The sequence below is a fragment of the Sciurus vulgaris genome (assembly GCF_902686455.1).
Source record: "Sciurus vulgaris genome assembly, chromosome: 9".
NCBI classification, from domain to species: Eukaryota; Metazoa; Chordata; class Mammalia; order Rodentia; family Sciuridae; genus Sciurus; species Sciurus vulgaris.
Window position 1 is genome coordinate 87842062 of NC_136469.1, and position 18541 is coordinate 87860602.

The window sequence follows — 18541 nt, forward strand, 5'->3', positions numbered from 1 at the left end:
ACCAGTGCTTCAAAAAGTGTATAATATAACATAGAAAGTACTATGCCACCATTTTGAAATTGCTTTACAGAATTAAAATCAGAGATTCAAGGAATTGTACTAAATTTTCTTCACTCTTTTTTCTCCTTTTTACTTAAAACATTTGAACTGTGATATTTGAAGGCAATGATTATTTAAAGTAGACTTAAGTATACAAAGTGAAAGAGAAATCACACCTCCAATTTTCTATTAATACATTAGAAGAGTGGGAGTGTACAAAGAAGATAAATAGCCCTATAAAGAGGGAGAAAATGTGTTCCTTATCAATACAGTAAAATCAATTCTACTGAAAACAACAGTGGAAAATAATACTTTGGCTCTTTTGAATTTGGACAAAGTTAATGATTAAAAATTTCCCAGATTTTCCACTACATTATGCCCAGAGTGTCTATTTGCCTTGATTGATGACAATTTTATCTCTTTGGGGCCAAGGATGACTGTCCCTTGCTTCTATGTAGAGATTAATAATTGATTAGTTCAGAGTCAGGAGTCTTAGTAAAGGGAACAGGTAACTTTTGGATATCATCTTTCACATAGCAGCCTACCAGTGATAGGTGCTCCAGTACTCCCGGGGGCAAGAATGAAGAGAATCTTGGTTTTCCTGCTTGCTGTAGCGTTTGGACATGGCCTTGAAAGAGGTAAAACTTCTCTTGTGACCATTAATAAGAATCCTTACTAGTTTAATTTTCTTACCTTTTAAGAAATAGAAGAATTGGTGACTGTGTTGGAAGAGAGAATGATTGATGAGGGTTTGATCTGAGTTCAATTATGCCATATACTATTGAACGGGAATAGGGGGAAAAAACCAAGAGCCTCATGAAGAAGAAAAGGGAATTATATAATTTATCAATTATCCCTCCACTCTTTTTTGATAAATAAAATCTGAAGAAATGGTTCGAAATTAGAAATGTGTTAGCTGTTAAAAGATAATGCGAAAAAAATTTAAAAATTAAAAAAAGATAATGTGTAGGGAGGATTGTAGAATCAGACATTATTACCAGTTGTGTATATACAACTACATGACCTGTGTGATTCTATATCATGTACAACCAGAATGAGAAGTTATACGCCATTTATGTACAATGTGTCAAAATGCATTCTACTGTCATGTATAATTAGAACAAATTTTTTAAATTAACATACAAAAGATAATGCAATTGGAAACTAATTAATGGCTAAGCATTTTTTCACATTGCAAATATCGATCCTTATTGACAGCATAATACACTATGTCAATGATGCATAGTCAGCTGAGAGATTTCTTTGATCCTCCTCAAAGAATTATATGTGTGCAATATTTGAGAATGCATTTCTGAAATACCTCCCACATAAGAATTTTCTGTGACTATGAAACACAACCAAAAATAATTGAAATATGTTTTTCATTGAAATCATTCTTCCAATAGTGTCTTCATCTTCAGGCAATCTTTTAAAATTTTTTGTTAATGATGCAAACAGATTATGTGATGTATACAATTTTATGAATCTCACAGCTTGGGAACTTTCCATATCAGTTTCAATGTACTTTTCTTGCTGGATTTTAATGTTTAGGAAATTTGCCTTCATCCTTCTTTGTAAAATAAAAAAAAAAACTTCATTTAGGCTATCAGTTAACAGCCTCACCCAAGTCATACATTCATATTCACGTTACTAATGTATTTTTTCCTTGTGATTTTTTTCATTTTGATTCATTGTACACAAATGGGGTACAACTTTTCATTTCTCTGGTTGTACATGCAGTAGAATCGCACCATTGGTATAATCATACATGTACATAGGGTAATGCTGTTTGTCTCATTCTATTATCTTTCCTTCTCCCCACCCTCTATCCAACCCTCATTTTTCTCTACACTATCCATCCTTCCTCCATCCTTCCTTACTTCCCCCCATATGTATCATTCACTTATCAGAGAAATCATTCGGCCTTTGGTTTTTGGGAATTGGCTTATTTCACTTAGTATATTATTCAACTCCATCCATTTACCAGCAATAATTTTATTGTTCTTTATGACTGAATAATATTCCATTATGTATATATACCAGTTTATCCATTTATCTATTGGAGATCATCTAGGTTGGTTCCACAATGAAGTTATTGTGAGCCACTATAAACATTGGTATAGCTGCATTACTGTAGTATGCTGATTTTAAGTCCTTTGGGTATAGGCCAAGGAGTGGGATAGCTGGGTCAAATGGTGGTTCCATTCCAAGTTTTCTAAGGAATCTCCATACTACTTTCCAGAGCAACTGCACCAATTTGCAATCCCACCAACAATGTATGAGGGTACCTTTTCCCCACATCCTCACCAACACCTATTTCTGCTTATATTCTTGATAATAGACATTCTAATTGGGGTGAGATGGAATCTTAGGGTAGTTTTGATTTGCATTTCTCTTATTACTAGAGATGTTGAACTTTTTTATATATCTGTTGATTGCTCATAGATCTTCTGTGAAGTATCTGCTCATTTCCTTAGCCCATTTGTTAGTTGGATTATTTGTATTCTTGATGTAGTTTTTTGAGTTCTTTATAAATTATGGAGATTAGTGCTCTATCTGAAGTATGTGTGGCAAAGATTTTCTCTCACTCTGTAGGCTCTCTTCACATTGTTGATTGTTTCCTTTGCTGAGAAAAAAGCTTTTTAGTTTGAGTCTATTCCAAGTCACATAAATACAGTTATCTCATTTTAGACAAAGGTACCAAAAACATACAATGGAGAAAAGATAGCCTCTTCAACAAATGGTGCTAGGCAAACTGTAAATCCATATGCCAGTAAAATGAAACTAAACCCCTATCTCTCACCCTGCACAAAACTCAACTCAAAATGGATCGAGGACCTAGGAATTAGACCAGAGACCCTGCACCTAATAGAAGACAAAATAGGTCCAAATCTTCATCATGTCGGCTTAGGACTAGATTTCCTTAACATGACTCCCAAAGCACAAGAAATAAAAGCAGGAATCAATAAGTGCAATGGTAATGTATTTAACCAGTGGAATAAAATGTGTTTTACCAGAAATTATCATTCATTAACTGTAACATGTGTAACCTCTAGTTTTATTCTTACTTTTCCTTGATGTTGCATCTTTTGTCCAAATTATTTTAAATTTTGTCATATTCATTCATAGATCCTTAAGTAAGCTACAAGTACTTAGGTAAGACTACAATGTCTGAGATCAAACAAGATATGAGAAGGTAAACTAAATCATGTGGGTAATTTCCAAGAAACTCTGAAGGCTTCTTCCTTTGCCCCAGATTTTCCTGGGGAAGATCTGAGCCTGAAAAATCTTACTGATGCTAGTTCAGATCAGAACATATGAACACAATGGTCTGGTAATGAGCCACGTCTTGGAAATATATATGAACCTGGGATGCGAGTTGCCTTCTTGAACTGCTGACTCTGTATGTGTTCATAGTCTCCACATCATAATTACAAATCCTTTGAGAATTAATAGGACTGTCTGCAATGTCTATTTGGACATTCTCAGCAGTCTTAGTCCCAGACGAAATGGATGCTCAAAAACTCAACAAAGCTCCCTTAACTATTTGAAATTCAGCCTTACCTAGGTCCATATATCAGATGGTATTCTGAGACACATAAATATATTTGTAAGCAACAAATACACAGTATTTGGAAATAGAAGTTCAATCTACCAGTTCTGACTTGACCCAAAGTCCAGGTCATTGATTTACCTGGAAGCTGTGCAAGTTCTCTCCTGGCAGGAGGTTACAAAGTATACAGATAAAAGGGGTTCAGCAGAAACTTGGGTTCCAAGCAGCCTTACAGGATGAGATTAGTTTGAGTTGCAGTTCTCTCTGCCTGTTACTGTTCTGAAGAGTTGATATCTCATGGGTGTTCCTTTGAAGTTCTCATAGCCAATATGGTTGAAGTATTACATCCTAGTGAAAACTTGAATTTAATACATACTACATGTCTTGGGGAAAACTGGTATTTTCTACCTAAATGATACTAGTACAAGTCATTATTAATTTATTTGCCTAAAAAACTCTATTTAGACTTAGTAAGATAAATGGAGTGCTATAAAACTCTTAAAACAATCTAAATCACAAAGCTTAGCATAAAATATCATTGAATGCTTAATGAACTGTCCCATTAAAATTGCAATCATTATACATGGCCAATAACGAATACTCAGCTTCTCACTAGGATTCAGTTAGAAAATTGTACCCCATTCAGGAAATAAAAATCTTGTTGGTACTTCCACATCACAAATAATCGCTATATAATTGTTTGGGCTTTTAAAAAATTTTTTGAGTTTTTACCATAAAGAAATGATAAATGAGCAGATATGTTTAACTTGAGGTAAACATTGTACAATGTATACATGTATCAATAATGCCCTACTAAAAAAATAAAAATAAGGTAAAAAATTCACAAAGCTAGTTTTTATAATTATAAGAATGATTATTAATCTCTAAAGGAATGTTTACTTATATGGAATCATGCAATTTTAGTCTGCTGCAATTAAACACATTTAAATGGTTGGGGGTTCTGCTTGACAAAAATCCGGTATGATAATAGATATAAAAATGATAAAAAAAAAGAAATATAAATGATGTATGTAAGACATTCTTGATAATAGATTGCATGATTTATTTTCATGTTATATTGGCATAACTAACAATTAGTTAGATACACATAAATAGGAAATAGTGAAAAAATTACTTGCATGCATTTTTTTCTGAAAAAAAAACTTTTTAAGTTATTTTTAATTGATAAATCCATTTATGGAACACAATGTGTCCTTTTTTTGATACCAGGAATTGAACCAGGGGTGCTTAACTACTGAGCCACATCCCTAGCCCTTTTTATTTTTTATTGTGAGAGAGGGTCTTGCTTAATTGCATAGGGTCTTATTAATTTTCTGAGACTGACCTTGAACTTGTGTTCCTATGGCCCACCCTCTGGAGTTGCTGGGATCACAGGTGTGTACCATCCACACAGCTAAAATGTGATATTTTTAGGTGTGTGCATACTCACAATGTAGAAAGATTAAATCAAGGCAATGAATATGTCAATCACTTACTTATCACTTTTTGTGCTGAGACATTTGAAATTTACTGTTATTTTTAAATATGTAATACATTATTATTGAATATAGTCACCCTGAGTCCAAGATCTCAAAACTTATTCTTCTTATCTAACTGAAACTTTACACCTTTTGACCAATAATTTTCCATTCCACTAGTTACCATCATTCTACTTTTCTATGACCTTGGCTTTTTTAGATTCCACATAAAATCATGCATTTTTCTTTCTGTTCCTGGCTTATTGCACTTAGCACAATGTCTTGCAGGACCATCCACATTATTGTAAATGCCAGAATTCCCTTCTTTCAGAGGGCTGAACATTATTCCATTGTATATGCTTAATACATTTTCTTTATCCATTCATCCATTATGGACACTAGGGTTGTTTTCGTATTTCAGCTATTGTGAATAATGCTACAATGACATTGGAATACAGAAATCTTTTCAATATATTGACATCAATTTTTTTCAATGTATACCAGAAGTATAATACTGACCCATACGATAGTTCTTATTTTTAATTTTTTTGAGAAAACTTCATACTATTTCCCATAATGAATTTTCCCATAATGAATTCTCACCAACAGTATAAAAAGGTTCCCTTTTCTCTGCATTTTCACAAACATCTTATCTTTCTTATTTTTGATAATAGCCATTCAAACATGTATAGGTGATATTTCATTGTAATTTTGGTTTGCATTTCCCTGATGATCAGTGGTGTTGAGGACATTTTCCTTATGCCTATTGGCCAAATATACCAAATATACATCTTCGTTTGAGAAGCATTTATTCAAGTCATTACCCATTTTTTAATTTGGGGTGTGTGTGTGTGTGTGTGTGTGTGTGTGTGTGATTAGGTTTCTTACATATTTTGGATTTGTGTGTGTGTGTGATGTGTATTGAACCCAGGGACACTTGAACACTGAATTACATCTCCAGCTCTTTTCTTGTATTTTATTTAGAGACAGGTTCTCACTTGAGTTGCTTAGAGTCTCTTTAAGTTGCTGAGGCTGGCTTTGAACTTGAGATCCTCCTGCCTCAGCCTGCTGAGCTGCTGGGATTACAGGTGTGCACCACCACACCTGACCTATATTTTGGATATTAACCCCTTATCAGTTGTATGGTTTAAAAATATTTTCTTCCAAACTATAGGGTTGTCTCTTCACTTTCTTTCCCATTGTTGTACAGAAGAGTTTTAATATGATGTGTTTGTTTTTTGCTTTTGTTACCTGTGCCTTTGAAGTCATATCAAAATAATTATTGCACAGACCAATGTTAAATAATTTTTCCTTGTTTTTTTTCTTTCATAAGTTAAAGAGTTTCAGGTCTCATATTTAACTCTTTAATTCATTTTGAATTGATGTTTTCTGAAGTTTTAATTGTGATAAATAGTGCACGGCTAACTATAAAAGCAAAATCACTGCTACTTCCTATTTTTATCACTCCATTACAGGAATACAATATAGAAATACAACTTTGTCTTCCCTTATTGAATGATAATATCCAAAGATTTCATAATACATCCTGATGAACTGGCATTTTTTTAAAATATACATGTTGTGTCTAAAACTGTACCAAGGCATCCTGGACCTCTAAATTAGATAGGACCTTTCCCAAAAAGAAATTTAATAGAAAATAAAAAGTTTTGCTTAAAGGAAACATAATTAGTATTAACCTTCTTTACAAGATCTATCAGTAAATACCTAGCAAGTATTACTTCATGTTCCTGTCTCTACTGAGACACAAGAACTTAACTGAGACTTTGAGTCAAACTACTTTCCTTTCCCTGTAACAAATCCTATAAATTTCATTTTTTGTTTTGTTTTTCATGGAGGTGGGGTGGTAATGAAGAGTAGCCATCAACTTTTCCAGTATTGATTGTTATAGATTAAAATTCAGAAAGGCATGAATAATGACTCTTAAACACCATGAGGAGAATATTGAGAAATTCCAATAGAGTAATTCTTTAATTCATAGATGTAATATGCTCAAGAAGTTAATGTTGATTATTTGAAAGTTAAAACACAATTTTTCATAAAATCACTTATACACAAAGATTAAGTTATTAAAGTGCTGTACAGAAATGTAGTTAACATTGGAGGTGAACTACTATCTTACAGGATTTTTTGTAAGGATTAAAGAAAATAGAGTATGTCAAATATTTGGAATGGTACTCACCAAATTATTGGTGCTCAAATGTTAACTGTTATCTTATTATTATTTACACTTACACGGATTGAGCATTCCTAATCCAAAAATCTGAGCATTTTAGATTTTGTATTTTCAGATTAGGGATGCTCAAATGGCAAAGTCTATGTAAATACTTTAAAATCTAATAATCCTTGAAATCCAAAACACATCTGGTCTCAGATAAGAAATACTCAACCTATACTGCTTTACAATGTAAGCACAGTGATGCATTCTAAATTTCCAAGTCAAGATTCAGTAGAGATTACGTTTACCCATCCCAAAGCAAGAGAGAAAACTATCTGTACTCCTGCAAAAGCTACTATAGATGAGGATGCATAATCCATGAAAAGGAGGAGAGTTAGGACAAGAATATTGTAAACAAAATGATTCCTTGGGGACTTCAGTGAGTATCTCAAGGACAGGATCCCACCTGGTATTAACCCAAGGATGTTAGTTTGAATAAATCTTTGAGGCTGCTTCTGTTGCAGATGTAGTTTGTGGGTCATTAACTCATTGACCTCAAATCTCCTACTGTTTTCAAATTTTCAAAATCCAAAATGAAGTTCAGCTTGTTCCACTGATATGATTCTAAGAGGCACATTTAATTTCCTCTAGATTAGTGAATCTATAAATGTTACATTGGTCTCAAAATTTGATCTTAAGAAAATTGAATTTCTTTCCACTGAGTCAAACTCAAAAAACTGCATATCTGCTTGCAGTCATCAGTATTTATATGAAATCCCAAGTCAATGCTCAACAAAAATGTCAATGGAAATTTAAAAAAACTGAAAATTTAAAAGTATTAATTCAATTCCCTATTCTTTGTTGACAATATTTCTAGTGGTGTATTAGTCTCTGATAACCAGGGCAGCCTCTTAAACCAGACCAATGTTTACTTTGTCAAGTAAAATTATTACTCTGAAATCACTAGTATCTAGCCTAATTAATTTGAATAAGACTGCAAACTGTATTCATAATAGGTAAATATGTTTTAAAAGAAACAATAATATATATACTCACCTTTTCCAAAAGAGATGAGTCTGTCAATGCAGAATAGAAATGCCAAAGAAATAAAATTGCAAAAACATAGAATACCTAACAGAACTTCAAAATCCTGTGGTTCTTCAGAACACAATAGTAAAATAGCAACTTGAGATAATGTATTAGGTTTGCATTGCTGTGACCAAAATAACTGACAAGAGTGACTTAGAGGAGGGAAAGTTTACATTGGCTCATGGTTTCAGAGATTCAGTCCATGGTCTGCAGAATCCATTGCTCTGGGCCCAAGGTGAGGCAAAATCTCATGCAGAACATGCCAGAAGGAAGTTGCTCCATTTGCAGGGGTCAGAAGCAGAGCACAAAAAGGAGAAAACGGCTGCAGGGAAGATACACCCTTCCAGGGCACACCCCAGTAAGCCACCTCCTCTAGCCACATTCCACCTGCCTGCAGTTACCACCCAGTAAGTCCATTCAAACTAGGTGAACTGATCAGGTATGACTTTCACCATCCAATCACTTTATCTCTTAACATTCCTAGATTAACCCAGTAGCTTTTGGGGGACACCTCATATCCAAACCATAATTGTTTCTAGCATCCTATATAAGCATCAACTCAAGTCCCCCTAAATTGTTATTTAGGATCCACTCATTGCTCCTGATATACAACTGGTTTTCTAAGAAGACCAGATCAGTTGTTAGTGAAAGATTTTAACAGTAGTAAAAACACCCAAACACCCAAAATATATATTTTTTTGTACCAAGACAGTGAGCAGCTTATTGACTCTATCCATTAGGATGAAAGTTCCATAAGGACAGCAGTCTCTGTTTTGGTCTCCATTGTATACCTGGCTCAGAGCAAGTACTCGAAACTCATCTGTTGCACATATGGATGAATACCATCTGGTTTGTTGGGAAAGGTAAAGTGTATGAAGCAATAAATATTTCCTCAGAGTAAATCAAATTTGTTTTCAAAAGTCCAGAATTAGACATGACTTACCAGAATATTTCACAATACAGATAAAAATTGTTATGTTACAAAAAAGTAAAAAAATGTTGTTAGTGAAATTTGTAAACTTTTAATATTGAGTCCTCACTAATGTAAAAATTATTTCACAAGAGTCACTAAGGTCATACCAATATTCACTGGCATTGTATCCAGATCCAAATCACCCTCTTTATGACTAAATGGTACAGGACAGAGTATGTCATTTGCAATTCATTTGAGATGTATTGTAACTATATGAATCACAGTGAGATAACTGGTGTAGAAAACATTTACTGAGCAGTATTCAATTGCTATGGGGAGTCAATTTGCATATTCAGTCATATTACAAATTAAGTTCAGTATTCATTTGCTGGGTTTTATTGTTGTTCTGTTTCTTGCAAAATGAGACAATGATTAACTTATTTCCCTAGCATGGTAAACTAGATATCTTCTCTTTGGATAAATGAATAAAAGAAATTTTAATCAGAAATATGTTTGGGGATAGTTCATATGAAAGATCAGGATGCAATAACTTCTTTTATGAATTTTTTTTTAGGAGCAGTTTACCCTTATATTTGAATTCCGAACTTTCTCAGTGCCTCCCTATTAAGCCTTCTTCCCTTGCTTCCTCTCATGCCCAAGGCTGAATGTTGAGCAAAAATGGTTCTAAAATCACTTTAAGCTTTCTGCAGTTCATCTAATTTCCCACTTTTCTCCCATTGGTATGCATTCTAACTAAAGCTGTGCATGATGGCCATGAATTCTAAAGCACTTGTGTGCAAACAAGCAAATGATTTAATTAAAACTACTTAATGGGATAATCTACAGTGTTCATTTACACTCCTTTCTAGGCATGCTACATTCTCATAATGTATGAGATGAAATTATTATTGTTTTGTGTGTGTGAAATGAGAAATCTGAAACCAGAAAGCTAAAAACAAAATATTTCTCAAAATGTTCATTGGCAGTAAACCATTTGAATACAGGGGTTCGTTGTGGATAATTGTCACAATACAAGTACCCACAAAAATAATCTCTTCAGTTTTATAGGGAGAATTTATTAAGCAGTCATCTCATTTGCATTAAAAGGAAAAAAAATCATTAAGACCATATTTTGTGGCTTAAAATACTGTAAGTTTGGGGTGGATTAATCAGTACTAATATGTAATCCCTGGGAAATGATCTTAAAGATCATGAGCATGTATTGTATTAAATTCAAGAATCTTTAATGTATCTGGCTATTTTAATTCTTTTTAATATCTCCAAAAACCAAAGGCCAAATGTTTTCCCTGATAATTGGATGATGATATATAATGGGGGTGGAAGGTAAGAGAAGAATGGAGGAACTTTAGATTACATAGAGGGAAATGAGAGGAAGGAGGGTATGGGGGTATGATAAATGGAATGAGACAGACATCATTACATGTATGATTACACAAATGGTATGAATGTACATTGTGTACAACCCTAGAAACAAAAAGTTGTGTACAATGTTGTGTACAATGAATCAAAATGCAGTCTGTAAAAATAAAAAAAATTAAAATTTAAAAAATTTTTAAAAAGGAATTCACATTTCAAATTTAAAAAAAATTCATCAATATATAAAATAAATGAAACAAAGATAGTCCAACATCTTTTATGATTCTGGGACATTAGCCATGGAGAACTTTTTGCTTTCAAACACATATCATAATTGTTGAGATGACTTTAAATAAAATTTATAGACAACAAAAAAATATATATCTCCAGGGACAAACTTGCTTTTTTAAAATGTTGTTATCATTTCTGCTACTAAATAGTCACAGTTATAACAAAGTTTTTTTACTTTGACCTACATGCTACTGCTGGCCCTTCTTCCCATCTCTACTTTAGCAACAACATAAAACAGTTCTACTGACACCCTGAAGTACAGCTCTTCATTAAATGAGGGCAGTTCTAACCTATATTCTATGTTCTAATCTTTGGCCTCTTAGAATACCATTAATAATTAATGAAAAATTTCTACCTTTCTTTGACCTTTTGAATTCATTACAATATCCAATCTTGTAAACTAATCAATTAATTTCAAAAACTGTACTAAATGCAAATGTTCTCAGAGGTTGGTTGCAAGTGGCCTTTTGTATCCTATAAACAATTAGCTTTAGCAATCCTATAACCTTGTCTAGTTTCCAGAATAATGTCAGATTTGAATATGTGGGTCTTTTCTACCTTGCATGGGATATTTCTTAATGTGTGCTATATTCCAACACTACAGAACTTAAAGTTCTCCTAAATGATAATAACATAGTCAAAGCACTTAGGAAAGACTAAAATTGTTATTCTAAGAGCCTTTGATTATGTTTATTTCATTTTTTAAATTTAAAAAATGCCTTAAAATTGTAAATATGGGGATTCTTTATGTCATATTTGTACAATCACATAACATAATTTAGTCAATCTCTCCCCAGTACCTTCCCTTTCTCTCATCCCTCACTGATCCACCTACTCTCCTCTACTGAACTCTTCCCTTCTACTATTGTTATTTTAATTAGTGTAACAAAGGACTCATTGTGGTATATTCCTACAGAAACATAGTGTAATTTGGTAGATTTCATTTCCCAGTACTTCCTGTTCCCTGCTCTCTTCCCTCCTTCCCCATCCCTTTCTTCTAAATAAATTATAGAATTGATCCCTAATTATAAAATTGGTCTCTAATTATTGCTTAAGCAATGGCAGGGATGCCACCCAGCTGGTAACTGAGTGCAGCACCACGTTCAGTGTGGGCTGGTGGAAGAGAGGAGCTTTGAGGCCAGAGGGCGGTGGCCTCCCTAGTGTCTCCATCCCTCACACTGGAACAAGACCATCTGACTGAACCTCCCTACAACTAAGAATCAACGTCAGGGGACAGAACCAAATCCTATGAGCTGGACTAAGAGAGATACCAGGCTGATCACAACCTGAAGATCATCTGCCTGGGGCCCAGTGCAGTGGGCAAGTCTAAACTCATGGAGAGATTCCTCATGAATGGATTTCAGCTACAGCAGTGGTCCACATAAAGCCCTGACCCTGCATAAACACAGGGCCACTGTGGACTGCAAGATCATCCTCGTGAACTTTTGGCCAGGAACAGTTTTTATACCTCCTACTACCATACCTGCATCGTGTATTTATACCTCCTACTACCATACCTGCATCATGATATTCAATGTACAGAGGAGAGTCACCTATAAGAACCTGAGCTTCTGGTATGCACAGCTTAAGTTCAGGCCAGAGATCCCATGCACTGTAGAGCCAACAAAAACCAATAGACATACACGTGACCCTAAAAAGCTTCAATTTTGCCAGGAAATTCTTCCTGCCTCTGTGTTTTAATCTCAGCTGCTGATGGTATCAATGTCCTGAAGCTCTTCAATGATGCAATTAGCTGTGTCTTACAAACAGAATTCCTAGGATTTCATGGTCGAGGTTTTATAAGAGCATGAGAAATTCAAGTTGGAGAAGAGGAGGATGTGCCTGACCAATGGCAGTGTGGCAGGATCGAGAGGCCAGCCTCCTCCTGATCAGAAGATTGCCTCTAATGGCTGACTTGTGGGTGTAGGGGAGCCTTTTGGAATGCCCTCTAGAAAGGAGGACTTCTCCAGGCCACCACTGCTCAGCCTCCCCCAACACATCCACCCCATGATAGAGAAAGAGGTCAGCAATGGCCTCACACTCTAGACAGGTGTGAGGTCCCCCAAACCTGCTTGTGACAGAATTATGGATTGGTATCCTTCACACCTCCCTTCCCCACCCACAGCTGGGCAGTGGAAAGAACCAGGGAACACATTTGTGCATCTCTTCAGTAAATGGGCATTTAGGTGGTTGTTTGGGGGTTTAGGGATTTTTTTTCCTTCCCACTGACCTCCGGGACTATTCCTTGTGTTTCTTCCTAGAGAATGATTGCTAATCCCTGATTTCCCCCACCCCTCACTGCAGAATGTGTGAGGCCTGTGTCCTTTTTCCCCTTTAGTTTCCTAGTCAGCTTTTTTAAAGATGTTTTTGAGCAGGCAGATTATTCCAAGTTTTTGAGCATGTAAAAATTTCAGGAGCTCCTCTAGGTTAGGTCAAGATCACAGGAAGAGGTTTGCCATTAAAATTAAGTAAAAGCAGGTGACAGCTCTAACTGTATTTAGTCATACAAATACACAGAGGAAAGTAACAGTTCTGTTCATAAAAAGTGAGCCACACAACCTTGCCACAAGGACACCTATTTGAATTACAAGAAATGTAGCTTTCAGAACTGCCCCCTTTGAGGCCTCTGTCAGCTGAGTTTTTCCTTCTTTCTCTAGGACAAGTGGGACACTGTGCCTCCTGGGGGTGGTCAAGGGCTATGAAGAAAGAGCTGTCCTGCTGCCTTTGTTGCCTGTCTGGTGTCTGGTTTGCCAGTGTGTATTTATGATCATCTTGGGCATCATGTGCATTGTGGTCCTTAATTTATTTTGTTTGTATTATTTCTGTTTGTATAGTAAAGATTGAATTTTTTAAAATGCCACTGAAGAATGTTTTTGTTTCTCATTTCTGACTTTTCTCACCCCAAAAATATATTTTGGGTTGTCAATCTGAAAAATATGGAGTCAAAAGCTTTAATCATAACTCTACCAAGTCTACAAAAAATAAAAAAAAAAAAAAAAAAAAAAAAACTCCCTGTGTGTACCCAATCATCACCATCTACACACCCAACTATAAAACAAAAATTTCTACCCAGGCATATTCAGTATTCCCAGAACTATAACTGTTAGACAAGCAAGGACATCTTGGGGATAAAATAAATGACAGTGGTTACCACCATAATCTCTGGGGTCACTTTCCCAATGTTTAGAGCCAAGAGGATAAATTACTAAAAGTTAAAGCCATTCATATACTTAAAAATTTTCAGAAGATGCAGCATCAAAGGGTGTTGGGAATGTATTTGCATAAATGATGGATGGATCAGGGAAGGAGAACACTGACTGACTTCCATGTGGCTCCCCTATGACCTGTAGTAGGCAGGTCTCAATCAGTAAAGAACTCATCTCCAGCTGTGGGAATGAGTTACTCCCTGAGGCTTGAGTGGACTGAAGACCAGGTCTCATGTCTTTTCACTCCCACTAACAAAAAGATCTTCTGATTTTTTGAACCCTGAAGTAACTTCCTCATTGCCTGTTCCAGTGCTGTGGTAGAAATGACAAATGTGGACATTTGAATCTCTCTTTCTCTGCCTATTCCCTTTACTTCTACTTACTCTCTAGGTTGCTTCTAGCTCCACCAGGGCTATCACAGGGGAGGGAGAAGTTATCAGGAGAGGCAAAAGCAGGGAAAACTAACTCAATGGGCAGTTGGGGAATGACTGACCTTCCCTCTGGTTATGGAGAGGCATGATGCTGATGTATTCTCTTGAGCAAACTCTCTCCCTTCATATGTGGGCATGTATCATACCCAGCTGGCACCTTAGGATTTCCTCTTGGGCCCTGATTTTCAAGTCACCTGCCTCTACACAAAGATGCCTCACTGGCAGCAGCCTGCTGCCCTCCAGATAGCATTTGAAAGGGGGATAATATTTAAGATGGCTCCAGGCTAGCTTGCTCTCCTGCTTGGTCTACATCAGATCTAGTTTCTTCCATCCATGGCCCTCTCCTTTGTTCCTCAGGCCACCCAACCAGCCCTCACCCTTTAGATCTCTCTGGCCTTAATCAGACACTGGTCCCCTCTATCCCAAACTCCAAGGTTCACCCATCATGGTCTCTGAGTGGTTTCCTTGGAGCTCCTCTTTACATTTGCCATGGGTGGACACACTCCCCATCATTCCCAGACTTACTACACTGATGACTTTCTCCAAAATGTATTTTGCCTGGTCTCCATGTTATTCCCAGAGGAGTTCCTAGCATTCTCTTATAGAGCCTGGAGATGGGTAATAGACCCAGCGTGGCGGAGCTAGCTCCTTTAAAGTCCTACATTAGTGGGGCTGGCCCTTTACTCTGGAATTTAAGAAACTTCTCCATTTATTTTTTGTTGTTTCTTCTGTTGAAGCCTTCAGTGACAACTGAGGAAAACGGTAAGGGTGGGAAAGAAGAGAGGGGGATGATGGGGAAAGGGAAGAAGGGAGGTGAGAGATGGAGGAAGAGGAAGCATTCTCATCTTAGCACTGCTATAAAGATGGAATCTAAGAGAATGATTTTCATGTTAATAAAGTCTGATTCACTAGTTGACACTTACTGTTTGAATTATCTACTCTCAACATTAGTTCCTTTTATTTCCTGCTGCCTATTAAAATACAACAGCATGCCATAAAATTGTGGCCTATGATGAGAAAACAGCTAGAAAGTCACTTCCAAAATGAAACTGTATCTAGCTAATGAGAAAATGCTGCTTTACCATAGACCATGTAGACTACCACTTTCTATGTTTAATTTAATATTTATTAGAAGAGAAAATATACAAATTTTCTATTTCTGGTCCTAGGCCGAGATTATGAAAAGGATAAAGTCTGCAAGGAACTGGCTGTTCTGGGAAAAGATGACTTCAGATCTCTGTAAGTGTGCAGTATGCACTCAGCTCACCCGTGGTGGCTTGGCCTACAACAAAACTGAGGGAGGGTTGAACTTATCTGAGAAGACAGAGGACAGAGTCCCAGGTCAATACAGGCAAGGGTGTCAGGAAAATGGAGGAAGTTCAAAGATCCCAGTTGAACTGTAGTTACTGTGATCTAAGAATTTGTCAGCAATAAGTTTATAAATGTGGTTAAAGAGAATAGATAAGCATAGTTTTCAAAGGGAAATTAAATTGTATATATTTATAGTACATTCCAGGACTCTGGCAAACAGAGGTCATAAGGAACAGAACAGGTCCTTTTACGGGTGCTTAAAACATAATAGCAGGCTTAACTTGGTGGAACTTCCAAGTTCAATTTCTACTGTTTGTACAGTAGAAATGTACAAGATACATTTTCTTAGAACGAAAACTACTTTTTAAAATTAAATGCTATGTTCTTTTTATTACCCAAATATAAAAGTAAATGTATAAAATATTCCATTTAAAAAACTGAATAGACAGACCTCATTTTAGTATGTATCAAAATGCAAAAATAAAAATTAAATGCTAACTATATATTGACTATTTTCCTCAGGTCACTAGTTCTATATAGCAGAAAATTTTCCAGTGGCACATTTGAACAGGTCAGCCAGCTGGTGAAAGAAGTTGTCTCCTTGACTGAAGACTGTTGTGCGGAAGGGGCTGACCCCGACTGCTACGACACTAGGGTGAGCTTATGTGACTGGCCCTCTCTGCAATGGCCCAGGGCAGGAAGCCATGAGGGGCTCCCCTGCCATGTCTTAGAGAAACTTCAGGCAGCAAGTTTACCTACTTCTAGTCTGGGGGGACGGTGAATATGAAGCCTACTATCTTTAGATCCCAGGTTTATTCTAGCAGAATCAGTCCATTTTACTCATTTTTACAAGATTCAAATGATAAAACTGTGCTAAAGAAACCTAGGGACTTGCTAAATGTACACTTCCAGTGAGAAAGTGGCTGAAGAATATGAATCCAGATCTTACTCTAAATTAGCATTTTTTTTTAAATCACTATAAATTCATTCCTTACAGATATCAGATCATGAATCTCCTAAAATAATTTTATTACATTCTATGCAGCTTAAAAGCCTTTATCATCATGTCAGCCCTGGTACCACATGCCCCAGAACACTTTAATGATGGACTTAAATTATTTGGGGGGTTCAAAAATTGCCCTGTATACGTACACTTGGTTCTGAGTTCTCTGTATATAATATATATGCAGAAATTGAACTTCTGAAATGACAGTACAAACTATAAACGATTCAAAAACATGAAAACTGAGTAGTTTTAGCAAGTTACTAATAGAGTAATCAGGCCCAATGCAAATGATGAAGACATTTTGATAAAGACCTCCATAGACACATCAGCATCTCTGCTCAAGTCTATTAGCCTACAGAAGTCTCCAAAGATCTGATTTCAACAGATACTATGCAATGAATATTCTTATTCACAGATTGCTTTATGTGGCCCTTATTTACTTTCTCTGAATTCTACAATCATTTTCTTCCACCTCCATGCTCATAAATAACAGTCACTTCAACCTCACCTTCTTTTTTTTTTTTTTTTTTTTTTTTTTATTGTAAACAAATGGGATACATGTTGTTTCTCTGTTTGTACATGGCGTAAAGGCATACCATTTGTGTAATCATAAATTTACATAGAGCAATGTTGTTTGATTCATTCTGTTATTTTTTTCCCTTCCCCCCACCCCTCCCACCCCTCTTTACCCTCTATACAGTAGTTCCTTCCTCTATACTTGCCCCCCTCCCTAACCCTAACTCTAACCCTTCCCTCCCCCCCATTATGTGTCAACCTCCACTTATTAGCGATATCATTCGTCCTTTGGCTTTTTGAGATTGGCTTATCTCACTTAGCATGATATTCTCCAATTTCATCCATTTGCCTGCAAATGTCATAATTTTATCATTCTTTATGGCTGAGTAATATTCCATAGTATATATATACCACAGTTTCTTTATCCACTCATCAATTGAAGGGCATCTAGGTTGGTTCCACAGTCTGGCTATTGTGAATTGAGCAGCTATGAACATTGATGTGGCTGTATTTCTGTAGTATGCAGATTTTAAGTCCTTTGGGTATAGGCCAAGGAGTGGGATAGCTGGGTCAAATGGTGGTTCCATTCCAAGTTTTCTAAGGAATCTCCACACTGCTTTCCATAGCGGCTGCACTAATTTGCAGCCCCACCAGCAGTGTATGAGTGTACCTTTCTCCCCACATCCTCGCCAACACCTGTTGTTGCTCGTATTCTTGATAATCGCCATTCTAATTGGGGTGAGATGGAACCTTAGGGTGGTTTTGATTTGCATTTCTCTTATTACTAGAGATGTTGAACATTTTTCCATATGTTTGTTGATTGCTTGTAGATCTTCTTCTGTGAAGTGTCTATTCATTTCCTTAGCCCATTTGTTGACTGGACTGTTTGAATTCTTGGAGTAGAGTTTTTTGAGTTCTTTATAGATTCTGGAGATTAGTGCTCTATCTGAAGTATGATTGGCAAAGATATTCTCCCACTCTGTAGGCTCTTTCTTCGCATTGCTGATGGTTTCCTTTGCTGAGAGAAAGCTTTTTAGTTTGAATCTATCCCAGTGGTTGATTCTAGCTTTTATTTCTTGTGCTATGGGAGTCCTGTTAAGGAAGTCTGGTCCTAGACCAACAAGATGAAGATTTGGACCTACTTTTTCTTCTATA

At 36.1% G+C, this 18541-nt stretch overlaps 1 protein-coding gene and 1 pseudogene across 2 annotated transcripts in view; both read left to right on the forward strand.

Annotated features, from left to right (window-relative positions):
- Nucleotides 1-517: 517 nt before the first annotated feature.
- Nucleotides 518-18541, forward strand: part of GC (GC vitamin D binding protein) — a 40393-nt gene continuing 22369 nt past the window's right edge. Inside the window, exons 1-3 of the mRNA XM_079152730.1 lie at nt 518-677; nt 15723-15792; nt 16387-16519. Coding sequence (XP_079008856.1) covers nt 620-677; nt 15723-15792; nt 16387-16519 — 261 coding nt within the window. The 5' untranslated portion in view covers nt 518-619. The remainder of the gene's footprint in view (nt 678-15722; nt 15793-16386; nt 16520-18541) is intronic.
- Nucleotides 3207-15716, forward strand: LOC306669273 (rab-like protein 2A; annotated as a pseudogene). The gene is made up of 2 exons: nt 3207-3235; nt 12184-15716. The product of its transcript is annotated as a rab-like protein 2A (transcript).